This window comes from Mercenaria mercenaria, chromosome 15 (genome assembly GCF_021730395.1).
Source record: "Mercenaria mercenaria strain notata chromosome 15, MADL_Memer_1, whole genome shotgun sequence".
Lineage (NCBI taxonomy): Eukaryota > Metazoa > Mollusca > Bivalvia > Venerida > Veneridae > Mercenaria > Mercenaria mercenaria.
In genome coordinates this window covers 36,868,119-36,887,674 of record NC_069375.1, presented here as the reverse complement: position 1 = coordinate 36,887,674, position 19,556 = coordinate 36,868,119, and the positions used below count along the sequence as shown (strand labels likewise).

The window sequence follows — 19,556 nt, the reverse complement described above, 5'->3', positions numbered from 1 at the left end:
CTTAGAAATTAGTTTCGCGTACCAGTTCCACAAATATAGGTACATTGTTTTTCTTACATTTTTTTCCCATCTTTTGTCTGAAAATCTCTGGTAATATTTCGACCCCATACTTATATTGATTCTTTGAATTAGTCGAGCAGGCTTTCAACTGACAGGTCTTGTTATGTCATAAAGTCAGGGTAACAGTATAATGAGGAATGAAAATGATATACCCAGTTACTTCCATAAGACTATCAAGGCAGATGTGTGTCTATGTGTTAGAGGGTGGGGAGAGGGGGTGGGAATGTAGAAGCATATGTGTTTCACAAATAACTCTGTTAGCTTTAACTTCTTTAGACTGTTACACTGGTCACAACAAATAATGAGCATAAGTACCGTTGCCATTTAAACATTTCACTTGCACATATTGATAATTTTGGAGTAAGCAGAACTTTTTTTACCCACATAAGAAAGGCAAACACAACTCTTGGATGATTTGATTGTAGATATTTGTTTTTTGCAGTGCTCAGTTGTCTCCCTTTAGGTATTAGAATTTTACCATTGTTTACAATTTTCATGGTTCTCTTCTGTCCACCTGTCCAACCTTAATTCTGTCGTGATATAAGAATTCTTTGTATGAAACTTAAGCAGTTAAAGATAACTGAAATTTGAAAAAAAAAAGATCTGATGTGACTTTTGAATAGAGGTATTTATATAAATCCAGATATCCCACTTGAGGAGATTAATTTTCTTACATTTGATCAGCAGTCAAACATCATAAAATAGATGTCAATAAGTTGAAAAGCACGTTCTAAATAAAACATGACCAATTAATCATGTATTATTGACTGGAGACAGTTTAACAAATGAATCACTACCTGTTATTGCAATCTCGTACAGCCAGATCAATAACCTACACGCTTGTGTGTGTTTTCCCAAATATAGTACACATTAAAAAGAATATTTAAACTGTTATACTCCCTCTTACAGGATATTACATGTGTAAATTGTGTACAAATTTTATTTAAACGCGGTTTAAAACTGTATGTTATGTTTGTGTATTTCGATGCAATTGAAGTACAGCACAATCAAAGTTTCTTGGTTTGAAAGGGATTATTCAATTTATTGCTCAAATGTCGATGGAAACAGAGGTATTATTTAATATTTACAAATGTAGAAATTGATCTTGTGTTGCAGCAGTTTTTGTTAAGGTTTTGTCATGTCTGTTTTGTAATTGAGACATTTCTAATATAGAGATCATACTTAGTCTATGTTATACTATAATCTCTGAAGTATTCTAATGTTTCTCTTTCAGAGATTACGAACTGAAAACAGACTTCTTCGACAACGAATTGATAATTTGGAAAAGGTAAATTTTTGTTAAAACAAACTTACTGTATTAAATTACTGAACAGAAATTAAGATAATGTTTGTTGTTTCCATAGATGTTTTGGGTAAAATCTTAAGCAGTATTTTAAACTAATTACCTCTAGGCTGGTAACCAGAAAGAGAATTTACCAGAGACTTAATTGCACCTCTATAAAAAAAAATCCTAAGATACATGGAGTTGATATTGGGGCATCTGACAGTGTTCACAAGGTTGAAATTTATTATAATTTTACCTTTGATAAAATGTAAAACTTGCATTGGTGTGAACCTGCTTTTTATTGAGCAATCAGTATTGGCTATACCCGAAACTGTGCTTGTTTTGAAAGTGCATCAGTTTTGCCAACTTGCCGCCCAATGCCAATACTACTGCGCTGTTATGAATATAAGGGATACTAGCTGACTTGTCTTCAATAAATAACTGACATGGTAGCCAGGTGGTAGAGCATCAGCTTCAGGTGCAGGAGATCTTTGGTTTATTCCCTGGCTGCTTCATGCCAGACATGAAAAAATGTATTAAAAGCTTCTTTGCTTGGTACTCAGCATTAAGAGGAGTTTTAGGACTGGTCAGTTTGTTGTCAGTATAATTTGTCTGGGTGGGATATCATGTCATGTGTCTAAAGCATGATATTTCAGTGAGGCAGCTTTATAAAGTTGGACATTATGCTTACTGCTACAATTAGACAACATCATTTATATGACTGAAAAATTGTTAAAGAGGTACTGTACCCAAACACATACACACATTTTATCCTTTATACAGGAATCAGCGTCGCTGGCCGACCGTCTGATCCAGTACCAGTTGACGCGGGCTCAGGAAGCAGAAGAAACATACGCCCTCAAGAATGAACTGTCTCTAACTAAACAAAAATACTCACTGTCACAAAAACAACTAAAGGAAGCTGAGGCCCTGCTTGGGGATATCAAAGAAAGGGTTTGTATATTATTGCTTGAATTGATTATTCTATATTGCTGGTCACAAAGCAGAAGATTATATTTACACTGCGCAAGCATCTTATTTGTTTATAGGCAGTACTTGCCCTGTCATATTTGATGTTTGAACATGTGAGGTCAGTTAAGCACTGAATAGAGTTTAAACTTGAGGGTTCTAGCAGGAAAACTAACATAATTTATATCAGTGTGCATAGAAGCTTGTAGGTTTAGCTGAAATGACTTTGTGGGTTGGGCATAAATTCCTTGATTCCAAATTTTCAGATAAAATAACTAGAAATTTACTTGTTCCTTGGCATTTAATTATGCTGACAGATGCAACCACAAATTATACCTCAGTTCCCCGCAAAAAAGAAAAGAAAAGAATGTATCAAAGGCATAAGCTCTGGCTTACAGCTAAAATATGTAATAATGACAGGTAGAGATAACAAAGCAAAGGTGTGAAGGATAGACTTGCTTTACATACATGTATGTCTTTACATCGATGATATATTTCATGTGGCTTGGTTACATATTGTTAAGAGATTGTTTAACTTGATTACAGACTGACAGTATACACTCTGCCTCATCGCTAGATGAGGGTGAGGCCCAGGTTGTAATACAAGGATTACAGGAAGAACTCATCATGGTACGCTTACGTGAAGCCGAGAACTCAGACACTATTAAACAGCTTCGAAACAGAATTGAAGAACTTCAACAGGTAAAACTGTTATCCTGTGTTTTGCTGGGTTAAAATTTATAATAAAAAAATTGGTTATGACTGCCTTAAAGGTATTGGAAAAAAGTCGAGTGCCTATGTAGACATTACATCAGGCATGGGCAAGCACATGAAATTAACCCAGAACTACATGCTAGTTAGATATCTCACAAGAAAAAAAATATGACCCAGTATAAGTGATCGGCAAATGATTTGATACTAGAAACCACTTAGAAGTTTAGGTACCATCTTCAGTCTTCAACAATAACGCACACCATAAAGTTGTATTCTACTACCTTTGATGTATTAGATACAGTTTTCCAACAGTATGTCAAACCTATGATATCCATCATTTGAGCTATGTTTCTGAATTTCTTACCAAAAGTATCTTATCTGCAGAATGTTGTAAAATGCTTCACCACAAGAAAAATTGAAAGACTGTTGTTTTATCATATAAAAATCAGACAAAATTAATGTTGTTCAATGTCAAATGAAATATATATTTATTAGCATGCTTGAAATTTCAGTTAAACACCAGACTTCAGCAGGCTCCAAGTAATGATGTTCAGTGTTTACAAGAAGAGCTTATTGCTGTAAAACTAAGGGAGGCTGAGGCCAACCTCTCACTGAAGGAAATGAGGCAAACTGTGAGTGACCTCGAGGCTAACTGGCAGGTAAAGTATATTCTTATGTAAACTTTTCTGGAAAGTAAAGATAAATGAGTATATTTATGGAGCATTACTGTATACAAAGCTTGTTATAAAATATTCTGCTAACATTGGGTGTTAGGGTGCAAGATACTGGAATCCATGCATTGTTCATTCCGTACAAAAAAAATCGGAATCAAGGCTTACTTTTACTGTTTTCCGGATTTAGAATGACATTGAGCTGCAATCACTTACAGGATTGAAATCTAAACATAGGCAGATCACTACCTTTAATAAAGATTTATATCTGCCAAAATAATGAACCATAAGAGAGCAGTACTCGTTAGTCATACATTAGAAATTTGGGAATTTAGTCAGTCACCATTGTAGTAAGAATGAAAATTAATTAGGCACAAATCATCACTCAGAGATTTGATTCAAACAATTAGAGGACTTCTGATTAATTAAATCATAATTACACTACCATTACTGAATGACGACATAGATTTATCATTCATGTGAATTGAATAAGATTTCAGTTTCATTGTATTGCTATTTTTATCAAAGCGTTGGTCTTATAGCAGAGACCAGATAAATATTTGCTAGACATACCAGACAGTTGAATGTTTTCACAATCATCAATATGATTGTGCATGAGATGACTGCATGGATTTTGACTTATGTAACAAATCCCCAGTCATATCAGTATGTATTTGTTCCAAAGTTGGCTTTCGGAACAGATTTGTTTGCAACCTCGAGATACAAACTTAAGTTTATTGATACTTACAGAATCATCTTGCCAGTGCAGACCCGCAGGCATCTCCAAAGGAGAAAGGTAGCAAGAGTGAGCTTAAAGCAGAGCTTAAACGGACTCAAGAAGAGCTCATGACATCGAAGTTAAGGGAAGCAGGAGCTCTCTCTCATCTCAAAGATGCAAAACAAAGAATTATGGAACTAGAAACATCTGTAAGAAATTCTTTTCAGTTGATAAGATTCTCTTAAATAGTGCTAAATTTGTCTTTAAAAATGCATTTTGATATGGGTATGTTCTGTTGCGAGTTTCAGCCAGTTTGAGACATAACAGTTTTTTTTTTAAAAAGGCAGTAATGGCTTATTTGGTAACCAGAGACTAATTAAGCTTTAGAAATCAACTAATTGCTTCTTAGAAAAACTTAAGAGCTCAGAAATATATACATATTTGATACTACAGCAGTTTAATAATGTTTCTTGGAGACATTCAGAGTTGTGAACAAGTTGACTATCAAGCACCTTGATTTTAAAAGAACATGCTGAAAAGAGTTCTATGCTGATAAAGTCATATTGCTAAAAAAGGATCTCATTTTTTCATAGAATCAGATTTGCAGCAATCAGATAAAGCGTATGGATGAAGAGAACAAGAGGTTGAAGGGTGAGATAGAAGAGCATTCAAAGTCAGATGAGGAATTAAGTAAACAGATTAAAGGCCTGCTGAGAAAGATTGATGACCTTGAATCCAAGGTTAGTAGATTGTATTCATTTGAATATTTTTTTATTCAAGATATGAATTTGTTTTAACGAGTTTTCATTTCGGTGTGAATTACATTGGTATTGTTTAGCTGGTTCTAATTTATTTTAGCTTAGTTATAACAAAAGTTTCAAACTCTTAAGTCTGCTTCTTTGAAAACCCAATACTGGTGTCGTATGAGTTGTTGTAATCCCTGTTGTGCTCGAACCCACAACCTCTGGGTTCAGTGGCCAACGCCTTAATCACTAGACCATGGAACCCCTCGTGTTTTTAAGTGTGTTTGTAAATAAAGGGAGTTGATGAACTACTGTGACCTTCAGACTTGTAGTGTTAAATAAAGTAGTACTAAATGTTTTACCTAAAAATAAAAAAAAAGGTAAACATTTTTTTTTCAGAAAAAGTGCTATTTGGGAATCATTTAATAATTGTTGTTCTATAAATAATGGTACATTGTAAGTATCAAACATGATATGTTATCTTGTAGCGTCGAGAAGAGGGTATGATGGCTCGAATACGAGAGGCAGAAAGTGACCAGATTGTTGGAGAACTAAAACAGAAAATTGCACAAATGGAAATACAGGTAAACTATCGCTTTATATTGATCTATTTCTGTATATTATCCTCGAAAATCTCTACAATAATACCTTGTTTAAAAGAAAAAAATTCAAACAGATAAAATCTATTGTATTTTATCATTTCTGTTTCATTACGCAATAAATCATAAAATGTTTGTCAAACTTTTGATGAATTGCATAGACTTCTAAGAAATGACATTTCTGGGAAGACATTTATCATTTTGTTTGTGTGCAGAAGACTTGCCATATACGTGCATCAGATGTTACTTTAATATTGAAAATATGCTTTGTGACACAATACATTACAAACGTTCCCTGTTTAGTGGTTTTCTTTCATTTAGTTGCCGTACGTCCAAAAATACTGGACTCCAGACAAGGAAAAAATAAAAAATCAGAATGCATCTGTCACAGTATTTGTTCTGTTTTCAGAGAGAAGAGGTGATAGCAGCAGATCAATTAGAATCCAAGGGAGGTAAACAAGATTTGGAAAATACAATATATGACCTGCAAGAAGAAGTAAGTATAGAGTTCTCTTTTTTATATGAATACTTGTGTTCAACAAATTCAACAAATGACACTTGTTTTATGACTTTTGTAGCAGTCCAGTATATGTCTTAATGATTGAATGCTAAAAGTATACGTTACAAACATAAGGATCTTTTTTGTTTCGTTTGTTTTGATTTTGACTGCAGTAAATCTGTTCATGGTAAAATTACTACTTAATGATCAAGTTTTGTTAATTTTTTTTACCTACAAGAAAGATTAATAAAGATCTATTAGTAGAACTCGGTAAAAAGACTTGTTCTTCGACACAAGTTTTCAACAGAAGTTTAAATCTTTTTTTACTTCCAGTACATGCTCCTAGCTCAGTTATTCAGTTTACGCACATATATTTTTTACTGGATATGAAAAAAAACAACACAAAAACCATTGTTTACAAGGTAGCTAAATTATACCCAGAATACAACTAAGTGCATTTGAAAACCAAAAATGGATGTATATATCCCAGATATCTCTCTAGATCTGTATGCCTACACATAAAAGTTTAAACAGGCTATGCACCTACTGTATGAATTACGAGAAATGAACATTACTTTCTTTCAGGAGTTGACTGTATAACAGCTTAGTAATTGTACTTAATTTCTGTTTTACATTCTCCAGTTCTTCTGAATTTTCATCCAACTTATGTGTTAATTTGTTCTATTGATCCCTATTTTTAGCTCACCTGTCACTTTGTGACAAGGTGAGCTTTTGTGATCGCGCAGCGTCTGTTGTTCGTGCGTCTGTGCGTAAACTTTTGCTTGTGACCACTCTAGAGGTCACATTTTTCATGGGATCTTTATGAAAGTTGGTCAGAGTGTTCATCTTGATGATAGCTAGGTCAAGTTCGAAACTGGGTCAAGTACGGTCAAAAACTAGGTCAGTAAGTCTAAAAATAGAAAAACCTTGTGACCTCTCTAGAGGCCATATTTTTCATGAGATCTTCATAAAAATTGGTCAGAATGTTCACCTTGATGATATCTAGGTCAAGTTCGAAACTTGGTCTTGTGGGGTCAAAAACTAGGTCAGTAGGTCTAAAAATAGAAAAATCTTGTGACCTCTCTAGAGGCCATATTTTTCATGAGATCTTCATGAAAATTGGTCAGAATGTTCACCTTGATGATATCTAGGGCAAGTTTGAAACTGGGTCACGTGGGATCAAAAACTAGGTCAGTAGGTATAAAAATAGAAAAACCTTGTGACCTCTCTAGAGACCATACTTCTCAATGGATCTTCATGAAAATTGATCAGAATGTTCACCTTGATGATATCTAGGTCAAGTTCGAAACTGGGTCACTTGCGGTCAAAAACTAGGTCAGTAGGTCTAAAAATAGAAAAACCTTGTGACCTCTCTAGAGGCCATATTTCTCAATGGATCTTCATGAAAATTGGTCAGAATGTTCCCCTTGATGATATCTAGGGCAGGTTCGAAACTGGGTCACGTGCGGTCAAAAAACTAGGTCAGTAGGTCTGAAAATAGAAGTTCTTTGTGGCCTCTCTAGAGGCCATATTTTTCATCGGAACTTTATGAAAATTAGTCAGAATGTTCACCTTGATGATATCTAGGTCAAGTTCGAAACTGGATCACGTGCGGTCAATAACTAGGTCAGTTGATCTAAAAATAGATAAACCTTGTGACCTCTCTAGAGGCCATATTTTTCAAGAGATCTTCATGAAAATTGATCAGAATGTTCATCTTGATGATAGCTAGGTCAAGTTCGAAACTGGGTCACGTGCGGTCAAAATCTAGGTTAGTAGGTCTAAAAATAGAAAAACCTTGTGATGTCTGTAGAGGCCATATTTCTCAATGGATCTTCATGAAAATTGGTGAGTGTTCAGCTTGATGATATCTAGGTCAAGTTAATAACTGGGTCACATGCGGTCAGTAGGTTGAAAAATAGAAAAACCTTGTGACCTCTCCAGAGGCCATATTTTTCATGAGATCTTCATGAAAATTGGTGAGAATGTTCACCTTGATGATATCTAGGTAAAGTTCAAAAGTGTGTCACGTGCCTTCATAAACTAGGTCAGTAGGTCTAAAAATAGAAAAACCTTGTGACCTCTCTAGAGGCCATATTTCTCAATGGATCTTCATGAAAATTGGTGAGAGTGTTCAGCTTGATGATATCTAGGTCAATTTCGAAACTGGATGATGTGTGGTAATAAACTAGGTCAGTAGGTCGAAAAATAGAAAAACCTTGTGACCTCTCTAGAGGCCATATTTTTCATGAGATCTTCATGAAAATTGGTGAGAATGTTCACCTTGATGATATCTAGGTCAAGTTAAGAAGTGGGTCATATGCCTTCAGAAACTAGGTCATTAGGTCAAATAATAGAAAAACCTTGTGACCTCTCTAGAGGTCATATTTTCAATGGATCTTTATGAAAATTGGTCAGAATTTTTTATTTTGATGATATCTAGGTCACATGTGCTCAAATACTTGGTCACTATGTCAAATAATAGAAATAACGACGTCATACTCAGTTAAACACTGGGTCATGTGGGGATAGGTGAGCGATTCAGGACCATCATGGTCCTCTTGTCTTTGTTCTTGTTTTCAACTTGAGTACATTTTTCACTTAGGGATCTAACAAAAACATAAAAAACTAGTTGTGCTTATTGACATTAAATTGATAACAGCTTCAATCGAAACATTTCCAAGAGTGAATTTCTTTGTTTTACATTGTGTTGCTATTTTATCATTCTTATTACATTTTCTATTAATATTTTACATTTGTTAGCTTGCTCATATTTGATCCTGTTTGACCATTCATAAATAATCGAATAAGGTTATGTAAAATAAATAAAGTTTTTCAGATGAAAGTCTCAAAATCACTTTGTTATTTCTTTGTCGTTTCAATCATGAAGACACATATGTTAATCTAACATAATGGCTGCAAGAAATTTTCATTAATACCTTTTTTAATTGGCAGTGTTGATAATTCAACGTGGAAAATGGCTATTTCATTTTGTACTTTAAATAAATAGAAGTTAATAATATGTATCATCGTTATAGGTGATGCAATTAAAAATGGCTGCCTCTCCGAAGTCGCCCAATACCTCCGCTTCTTCCTCTAGTGCAAGGTCTGCCAGCAAAGTGGATGAAGATGACTTTAATGATGATGATGACGATGATATTGAAGACCCTGAAAGTCTTAATAGAACTTTATCAGAAATTATTGAAGGGAAACGCAGTAGTACCAGTCTAATTGCAATACTGAACAGAGATAACTCGGACTGTGATAGCATCAAATCTAGTAGCTCGGAAACATCTAGTAGCGGACAGAAAGTGGTTAAAAGCAACTCGTTCAAAGGATCTAAATCAAGTGAATTTGATAGATTAACTAGTGTGGAAGAAACCAGCAGTGCTGTTGAAGTTAAATTTGGTGCTGAGAACCAGTCTAAAAGTGGTATTGGTGAAAACAGTGCAATAAACCAGTCTAGTTGTGAAAATAAATCAGAGACGCAGTCTGTGACTGGTTTGCAGACTAGTGTACAAAGTAATGATAAAAATAGTGCAATTACCGAGACACAGTCTCAGAAAGATATTAATAAACTTGCTAATGGTGAAATATCAGCAGAAATGGATGCAAATGAAAATATAAGTTCAAAAGGGGTGAAACAAAAAACTATAGAATGCAAAAATGACACAAGTCAGCTGGATGTTTCTGTCTGATGTATAACCCACCAAAATATTTTGTATTTATATATGAAGATGTAATAACACTGTAATGACATTTTTAGCAAATAATTTTTATAAACTCAGTTACAGATATTTAATTTTTTTTTTAAGAGCCAGTACATGCTGTTATTGAATCATTCGTAGATGTAGCAGTAATGCAATATATCTTTACTACTTTTTTCTGTTTCTTTACCAACATCTTTATTACATTTTATACACTTTGACAATTGAAAACTACTGTAAAAGCAGAAATTTTCACGAGGGTTTAATTTTCGCTATATTTGCGAGGCTGTACATTTCGTGAAAATTTATCCTCGCATAAATATTCACCATTAGTATAATTCAAATTCAAGTAGGATGCCATTTTTTACAATGTCGCAAATATTAAACCTTGCGAATATAATCAAAATGTCAACTTTGCGAAATTTTGTTCCAGCAAAAATAAGTGCTTTTACAGTAGTTCAGCGGGCATTGAAATTTTGTAGTAAGTGGTCTTGTATTCATATTTCTGTGATTTTTTTTGGCTTCAAAGCATACAAAGTCATATTAAAGTTGGCAATATGTCCCAATACCTCTTGAAATGCCAGGTATCAATAAAATGTTAGTGTTTTTATTTGACTATCAAAGATGAAGGTAATTTTCAGAAGATACACACTGTTCTGATAGAGTTACTCTCAGTGGATTATATTTGGTTTAGTACAATCACATGTAGACATTCCTGTAAGCCTAAGAACTAATCACTTTTTTTCCTTTTGATATTTTTTAATATTGCAAATTTTGTACAATAATTTGAATAAAAGTAATACTGTATCTTGGTTAAAAGGCTATAAAAAATATCTGTTAAGTTTTACTGTTTTCAAGGCTTTTCATCCTTATACAAAAGACTGAGTCTACTATTCGGCTACTTCCCAATTGAAAACAAGGTTATTTATTCCCAATTATAGTAGAGAAACTTTCCAATCTGTAAAAAATATTCATATGACAATTATATTTCACAAATAAGGAAGCTCATTTAGGATTAGGAATCCACCAAATTTCTTCCTCTTTTTACAGACGTCTTTTGCCAAAGGGAAAAAAGTGTTGGATCTAATAATATGCTCCTTTTCCAAAATTTGCAGATATTGCATATGTGGGAATAAGCTAGGGCTTCTTCCCAATTTCCAATTGAAAGACCTTGGTTTTACATATTATGTTGCTAAAGCAATTTGTTTAATTGAAATTACTGTAAAACAACTGAAATTTTATCTGTGCAATAAACATAAATTTGGATGCTAAAGCCAAATTTCTTTTTCATTTTGTCAAGTTAATACTATGATATTGATATTTATGAGAAATTAACAACAAACAGCAAAACAGTAGCTTTGAGATAACACTAGGGCACATATACACACCCACACTGAATATTTCCTTTTTTTTTTCTTTAATAAAAGCAAAGCACCACTGAAAAATACCTTAGTTAATAGTTTATTGTATTAAAATGAACCAGACAAGCCTCATGTTGTGCATGCAAAAAAAGCAAAAAATATTAAACCACAAGAAGTTTTGATGAAAAAAAAACCAAACTGTAACTTCTAATATAGATCTAATTTGTAGCATTTCATTAACCATTAAAGCTGTACAATTAAGACTTATGTAATTTTTAAAATTGAGGTTATTATAAGTTGCAGCATGGCTTAATGGCAGTGGTATAAGCTCGAGCCATAAATTAATATCAAGGCCATTATAAACCTCATTATTTCTGATTTTTACAATACTAAACAATACTTTTTACTATTTTCACTATCTATGTCTGTCTGTTTTTATATGTTTTAGCTTTGACACATTCCCAGTTAGGAGTGAAAGCACATGGCGTAATACCTTTAAACACAGTGACTTTATACTGCAAATATAAAATGGCAAATTCAAAGCGTTGATTGCAGATTTATGTTGAAATTGAGAAAACATTTCAGTAGGTTGATAAAAACTTTATGCATTATTTTTTTGGCCCGGTTCAAAATATTCAGACCTGAAAACTGAGTAAAGCAAATAATTGTTTCAGTTTTTGATAATTTTGACTTAACTCTGCAGGGAAGCTGCTATAAATTCTATGGCCAGTCGTATCGAATGCTCTTGTAACTGGATTAAAGTATCTATTAGTGTTTTTTTAAAGAATAAATAATATTTCTGACAAGTAAAATGCTAGCAGTTCCAATTTTTGACAGATATTTGCAAAACAGTCAAATTTTGTTTAAACAAACTCAGATGATCGGAGCACCTCCTTTTACTCTAACTCATCATCAGATCCTGGGAAAATTGCTTTATAACATATTTTGTTTGATGGCTCGAACTACTGTTAACTTGAAAAAAATTTGCAGGTCCCGTCAAGTTTGAGCTAACAAAGTTCGACTGTATATTTAAAGGTAGTAGAAAAGTTCTCAGTAGTTGTATAAAGAAAGTTGTTCAGTATGTAGTGAGTGTCAGTCCTGTAGTATTTTTAAGAACTGTATATATCTCTACTGATGGTATTTTTATGCCCCCGAAGGGAGGCATATAGTTTTTGAACCGTCTGTCTGTCGGTCTGTCAGTCTGTCGGTCTGTCGGTCTGTCCGCATTTTTCGTGTCCGGTCCATATCTTTGTCATCGATGGATGGATTTTCAAATAACTTGGCATGAATGTGTACCACAGTAAGACGACGTGTCGCGCGCAAGACCCAGGTCCGTAGCTCAAAGGTCAAGGTCACACTTAGACATTAAAGGTTATTGCATTGATGGGCGTGTCCGGTCCATATCTTTGTCATCGATGGATGGATTTTCAAATAACTTGGCATGAATGTGTACCACAGTAAGACGACGTGTCGCGCGCAAGACCCAGGTCCGTACCTCAAAGGTCAAGGTCACACTTAGACATTAAGGGATAGTGCATTGATGGGCGTGTCCGGTCTATATCTTTGTCATCGATGGATGGATTTTCAAATAACTTGGCATGAATGTGTACCACAGTAAGACGACGTGTCGCGTGCAAGACCCAGGTCCGTATCTCAAAGGTCAAGGTCACACTTAGACATTAAGGGATAGTGCATTGATGGGCGTGTCCGGTCCATATCTTTGTCATCGATGGATGGATTTTCAAATAACTTGGCATGAATGTGTACCACAGTAAGACGACGTGTCATGCGCAAGACCCAGGTCCGTAGCTCAAAGGTCAAGGTCACACTTAGATGTTAAAGGTCTTTTTTCATGATAGTGCATTGATGGGCGTGTCCGGTCCATATCTTTGTCATTCATGCATGGATTTTAAAATAACTACGCATAAATGTGTGACACAGTAAGACGACGTGTCGCGCGCAAGACCCAGCTCCGTAGGTCAAAGGTCCTAAACTCGAACATCGGCCATAACTATTCATTTAAAGTGCCATCGGGGGCATGTGTCATCCTATGGAGACAGCTCTTGTTTTACTAGTGAATATGGACAAAATCCTACTAAATTTGACCAGGGTGGATGAAATATCTAATGCTGTTTTAAATCCATAAATTAGTGATTTCAAAAACATGTGTAACTTTCAGCTAAACATGTAATTTTCAATGAATTTTTTTTTTATATTCATGCGTTTTTGTTTTTTTTCATTTAACAGAATTGAGGTTTTGTCCGCTTTGATGAAAATGGGGATTTTGTCCTAAATCCTTTTACTATCTGTTGTCTTTTCCTTAGTGGCCAAATAATGTACAAAGGAAAGAGAGAATATTAATATATTTTATACTTGTTCTGAAATTGCTATTTTTGTCATTTTTCATGTAAGGACTGTTAAATTGTGTTTTCTTATAGAAATTTGTGAAATGTATCAATAAATGACCAGAAACCGACCTGTTTAGCGAGACAGAATACAGATCTTGGGCATAAATGTTGGATAGCTGGTTAGAAGAAATAAAGTTTCGAGGGTTTCAATTAAGGTGGTTCTGCATGTTTGGATCAGTTGTTTTTTCTGCATTGTCGAATTTGATTAAAACCCACTTTTACTAATATGCACATTAGACGTAGAAATTTTTGCAGATAAAGTTTTTTAGAAAATTTTGCAGGTAGAAAATAGAGTTGTATGCTTAATATTTTGCTTGACTGATTTCAAAAATTTGGACCTACAGCAAGTTTTCATAGTGGGAGTCTATGGAAAATCACAGTTCCGATGACATTTTTGCAAATAGGATTTTTCTACAATGTGGACTTCAAAGAAACTTTACACAGTTGTAAATAAGGATACTGTCTATTACTTGGTCAAATGATAATTTTAGGTCTTATCATTAGAAAGTAATGTTGCTGCCTTGTAAATGTGCACATGGGATGACATTTATATGCAGGATGATTTTTCTTTCCTTATGCCGGGTCTAGGCTTTATTCAATATTTTCCACATATATGATGTTACACCTTCTCTTAGGTTTATTAGACATGCAGAACCACCTTAACTTAAAGTGCCTAACTACATTTTCTAGAAGAATAGTGTCATTAATATAGAAGTCAAAAAGAAAAGAGGGGGATTATGATTGGTGCAATAGAAATATTTTTAGTCACAAAATCTCACTCCATGACAAGTATAGAGGTGCAGTCATTTCATACTGACAGTTAGCTATTACTTTATCATACTATATATTTTTTAAAGCTACCTGATATATCCAGTGGCATGGATTTTCATTAAAACGCAGTTTACAAAAACACCATAAAAGGAGACAGACATGTATACATATTTCACCACCATATATGAAGATTTAAGGTTTTATCTCGCTTGACAGGTAGGTTTCTATATTGTTTCACATTGCTAAAGAACCAGTAATAAATTGTCACACAAACTTACATGTTGTTTGTTTTTGCTTTATAAAAGAATGATTCTTGTTTAATGAGGATGCAATATTTTGCTATAAACTAGTCTTAACATATTTTCATCTAAAACAGTGATTTTAATATTCTATCGTTAATATATAACATAGCATTAGGTACTGTCCGCTAAGGATGTGGTTGTTCATGAATACATTATTTTAATTCGTCTATCAATGACAATAGCAAGAAATCACAAGCGCAAATACTGAATAACATTGTATCTTGCAAGACTTGTAAATATTACCTTATGAGAAATACTTGACATTTTGACAGCAACACTGGCAGATTTGCGAATGAAAACTGACTCTCATTTCCTTTTTGAACCAACGTTGAGTTTCATTTACACCGGAGAATGTCTGGATTGCATTAACAGAAGGTTCCAGACGGTAAATGTGATTCCAAACACCTCTGTCCACATTCAAATCGGGTATATTTATAAACACAATGAGCATGCCATAAAAAATGGAATGACGTATTCTGATAATTCTCGGTATGGTAGGCCTATTCATGTGACCTTTACCTGGAATATACATTTTAGTGCTTTGATTTTTCACACATTTTGATCCTCTGTTCTTTGAAAATTATTTTTATAGGGGTACAGATCCGTACCTCTAGACAAGACTGTTCTGGGTTGCCTAGGGGTAAGGACCTCCTTTTCCCACATATTTATGGTGATTAAGTCTCTTTACCCCCACCCCATGCACAGGGGGAGACATTGTTTTTGCCCTGTCCCTTCATTTCAAAATTAACTAGAGAACCATTTGACCTAGAACCTTCAAACTTCATTCGGTGATAGGGCTTACCGAGTAGATGACCCCTATTGTTGTTTGGGTCACTCGATCAAAAGGTCAAGGTCACAGGGGCCTGAACATGGAAAACCGATTCGGATCAATACATAGAGAACCACCTGACCCAGAATGTAGAAACTTCATAGGATGATTGGACATGTAGAGTAAATGACCCATATTGATTTTAGGATCACTCGAACAAAGGTCAAGGTCACAGGGACCAGAACAAGGAAAACCGATCAATAATTGGAGAACCATTTGACCTAGAACCTTCAAGCTTCATAGGGTGATAGAGCTTATGGAGTAGATGACCCCTATTGTTTTTGGGATCGCCCTGTCAAAGGTCACAGGGGCCTGAACATGGAAAACCATTTTCGATCAATAACTTGAGAACCACTTGACCCAGAATGTTGAAGCTTCATAGGATGATTGGACATGCAGAGTAGATTACCCCTATTGATTTTGGGCTCACTGGATCAAAGGTCAAGGTCACAGGGACCTGATCATGGAAAACCATTTCAGGGGAGACCGATCCCGTCCATAACTTACTTGAGAAACACTCGACTCGGAACGTTGAAACATCATGGGATGATTGGACATACCGAGTAGATGATCTCTATTGCATTTCAGTCCTTAAACCAATCGTCAATGCCCCTTTGGCTCTCGTTCTTTGACCCTACAGACTTCTTGCCTGTTACTACTATTTTTTGAGGAATACTTGTGCTTTTCTACAAAAGCATTTTCTAGTTGATTTCGTTTTCTGTTTTGCAGGAAATAACTCCTGAATTAATTTTTTTATACGCCAGTTTTGAAAAAAAAGACGTATACATATGCGATGGCGTGTGCGTATGTCCATTTGTTCGTCTGTACATCCATTTTCTAACCATTGAAGGTATTCAGACTTTAAACTTGGCATATTGGTAGATGACCATTTGACGATGTGCAGAGCACAAAAACCAGATCTGTATGTCAAAGGTCAAGGTCACAAATGGAGCTCAAAGGTTAAATTTGTACTTCAAATATAGTGTCCGGAGCAAAATTTATGACCATTCAAAGCATTGACTTCAATCTTGGCATATAGGCAGGTGGCGATATCACAATTTGCAGAGTGCATGAACCACTTCTGTAGAACAAAGGCCAGTGCCACAGCAAGTCAAATCAGTCTGTCATATTTTGTATCCAGAGCATGTTAAACTGGATATCACTTCAAACTAAGCATATAATTATGTAGTGATGAAATGATGTGTATAGCGCATGGATTTGGTCTGTAGTCAAAGATCAAGGTCACAAACTGAGTTCAAATTTGTCCTTTGTATTTTGTGTCCTGAGCACAACTTCAGCACTATTATTATTATTGACTTTAAACTGAGAATACAGTTTGGTGATGATGATTTGATTTGAGGAGCATCAGCCCACAATCCCCCACCCCAAAAAGAATCCTTTTACACTTTTTATATTTTTGTACCCACGAACTTGGTCGGTAGGTCAAAGGTCATAGTCGCAATTTGATTTCGAATCTGTCCTTCGTCCCCTCCCGTAGTATTCCATCACTGCTGCCATACTAAACCCCACAATCCCCCACCCACTGCCACATTACATGCCTCCTCCCCATCCCCACACACACCCTCCTCCTTTGATGTAAAATAAATTCTTTATTTACTGATGGTAAAACTCAGTATGTTTTATACACAAAAATACAAATCTTATTTTCAATAAGGCTCTCTAACAAACACAAAACCATTTACACATACAAATAAAAATGTCACATTCGTTCCATAGACCTGACTTATAAATGAAGATAAACGCGTGTTAACATAATAGGCGTTAAGTTGGTCTGCAGTTTGCAGTTCGCAATTCGAATTGCAAACCGCAAACTGTTTTGCAGTTTGCAGTTCGAATTGCAAACCGCAAACTGTTTTGCAGTTTGCAGTTCGAATTGCAAACCGCAAACTGTTTTGCATTTTGCAGTTCGAATTGCAATGCATTTTGCAGTTCGAATTGCAAACCGCAAACTGTTTTGCATTTTGCAGTTCGAATTGCAAACTGCAAACTGTTTAGCAGATTGCGATTCGAATTGAAAACCACAAACTGTTTTGCGGTTTGCAATTCGAATTGCGAACTGCAAAATGCAAAACAGTTTGCGGTTTGCAGTTCGAATTGCGAACTGCAAAATGCAAAACAGTTTGCAGTTTGCAATTCGAATTGCGAACTGCAAAATGCAAAACAGTTTGCGGTTTGCAGTTCGAATTGCGAACTGCAAACTGCAAACTGCAGACCAACTTAACGCCTATGTTAACATAATTTAATAATGAATCTCTACACTGTATTCGACAGAAAGTTTTAAAACATCTACATTTTTTGTATTTAAATAGCATTTCTAAATGAGTAAGTTATGTCTTTTCCAAATTTCTACAGCCATAAAAAAAAAGAATATTTAAGAAAATTAGTTTTAGGTCGAAGGGGCTGTAGATCAAAATGCGTTTTAGAACGAAGGCTATAGAGAGTATCGTCACAAATTTCAATTGTGTCACAAATATAAGGACGTTGTATTTAATTGGGAAAGTTAACATTTTTGGTTGCGGGTTTATCCCGCTACTAAAGTTGTAGTGTATTTCTGACAATCATAGCATCTTTATTTTATTCCGAATCACAACCAAAAGATGTTCTCGTGCTACACAAAATAGTCCCATTCATGAACAGTGCGGATGAATTATCTATGAACGAACAGTTCTTATTCAACCTGTATCCACTCACACTGACCATTATATAAGATCTATCAATGATAAGGTATTCCAGCCCATGGTTACATCACAAGCTGGGTCAGGCAGAGTTCATCTTGGATATGACGCACATTAAATTTGTATTTGTTTCTCATTCATGTATATTCGTAGACTGGCATTTAAACAGAAAATAAATCTACCAAAAACCCGCAACCATCAGACATTTCAAAAATTGGTTATAAAAAGTTCACGAAAGAGAGTGCTGGATGATGTCAGGAAGGAGGCTTTCAATATAGGCGGATGCCCTTTTGAATTTTAAAGATTTTTTCTATATTTCCATTAGAGCAGTTTCCCCATATAGTTGATGGGAAGTCAACAACTGGTAAAATGTACGAGTTATAAAACACATTCTTCATATCAGCATTCAGATATTTTAGATATTCTGTAATATAGATATAGTTTAGAGTGCATTTTTTCACAACCTTTTTGATCCGAACTTCAGTGAACTCGTCCAAATAAATGATATTAAATCTACTTTATCGTATATAAAAATCGGCATTCCGTAAGGATCTACACTTGGCCCTCTGCTCTTTTTGGTATATATAAACGATCTTCCATTGGTTGTCGGACACTCAAACATCGTCATGTATGCTGATGATTCTACGATACATGTAAGTGACCATAACGTATCTGATATTGAAAGAAAAGTGTAAATTGAAGTTATGTAGAATTTGGAGATGTACCTGTAACAACAGCTTTATGGTAGGTCTGCATAGGTGCTTAGGCGTTTTTCTACTCTTTAAGCTTTAAAGTTGCCACAGGACGTAAACAGAAGCAGCAAATTTCTTTGAAACTCACAGCTCCTCTTTTGTTTAATATCTATGCTGCACAGGCTGATATTTTCAAATTTAGCATTAGCATGATCCTCCAAAACCAGAATGAAACACTCAAGATTGGTGGGGTTTTTTTTCTGATTAAGTCTTGTCTTTTGAGTATGAATGATAGCAAATTCTTTTGTTACTTGCAAATTCCTTACTGACTCTCTTACATAATAAGCTCAATTTGAAATCGCTTTAACAGTTACTTATCTTAAATGCTTCCTAGGTTTTAAAACTATAAACATCCCCGCCATAAAAAACCGAACGTGAATAAAACGTAACTCTAAATTATGGTGATTTACAAAACATCCAAGGGTACACTACGTGTTAAAGGCATGTTGTATAAACAGAAAACTCTAAAACA

The 19,556-nt window shown here is 34.8% G+C and overlaps 1 protein-coding gene across 7 annotated transcripts in view; it reads left to right on the top strand.

The window, feature by feature from the left end:
* Nucleotides 1-14,782, top strand: part of LOC123554964 (ecotropic viral integration site 5 ortholog-like) — a 95,727-nt gene extending 80,945 nt beyond the window's left edge. For all 7 annotated transcript variants that reach the window (XM_053525015.1, XM_053525011.1, XM_053525014.1 and 4 more), the window contains 9 exons: nucleotides 1,295-1,348; nucleotides 2,129-2,299; nucleotides 2,861-3,016; nucleotides 3,541-3,687; nucleotides 4,450-4,626; nucleotides 5,011-5,157; nucleotides 5,649-5,744; nucleotides 6,169-6,255; nucleotides 9,297-14,782. In XM_053525015.1, coding sequence (XP_053380990.1) covers nucleotides 1,295-1,348; nucleotides 2,129-2,299; nucleotides 2,861-3,016; nucleotides 3,541-3,687; nucleotides 4,450-4,626; nucleotides 5,011-5,157; nucleotides 5,649-5,744; nucleotides 6,169-6,255; nucleotides 9,297-9,956 — 1,695 coding nt within the window. In that variant the 3' untranslated portion in view covers nucleotides 9,957-14,782. The remainder of the gene's footprint in view (nucleotides 1-1,294; nucleotides 1,349-2,128; nucleotides 2,300-2,860; nucleotides 3,017-3,540; nucleotides 3,688-4,449; nucleotides 4,627-5,010; nucleotides 5,158-5,648; nucleotides 5,745-6,168; nucleotides 6,256-9,296) is intronic.
* The last annotated feature ends 4,774 nt before the right edge of the window (nucleotides 14,783-19,556 follow it).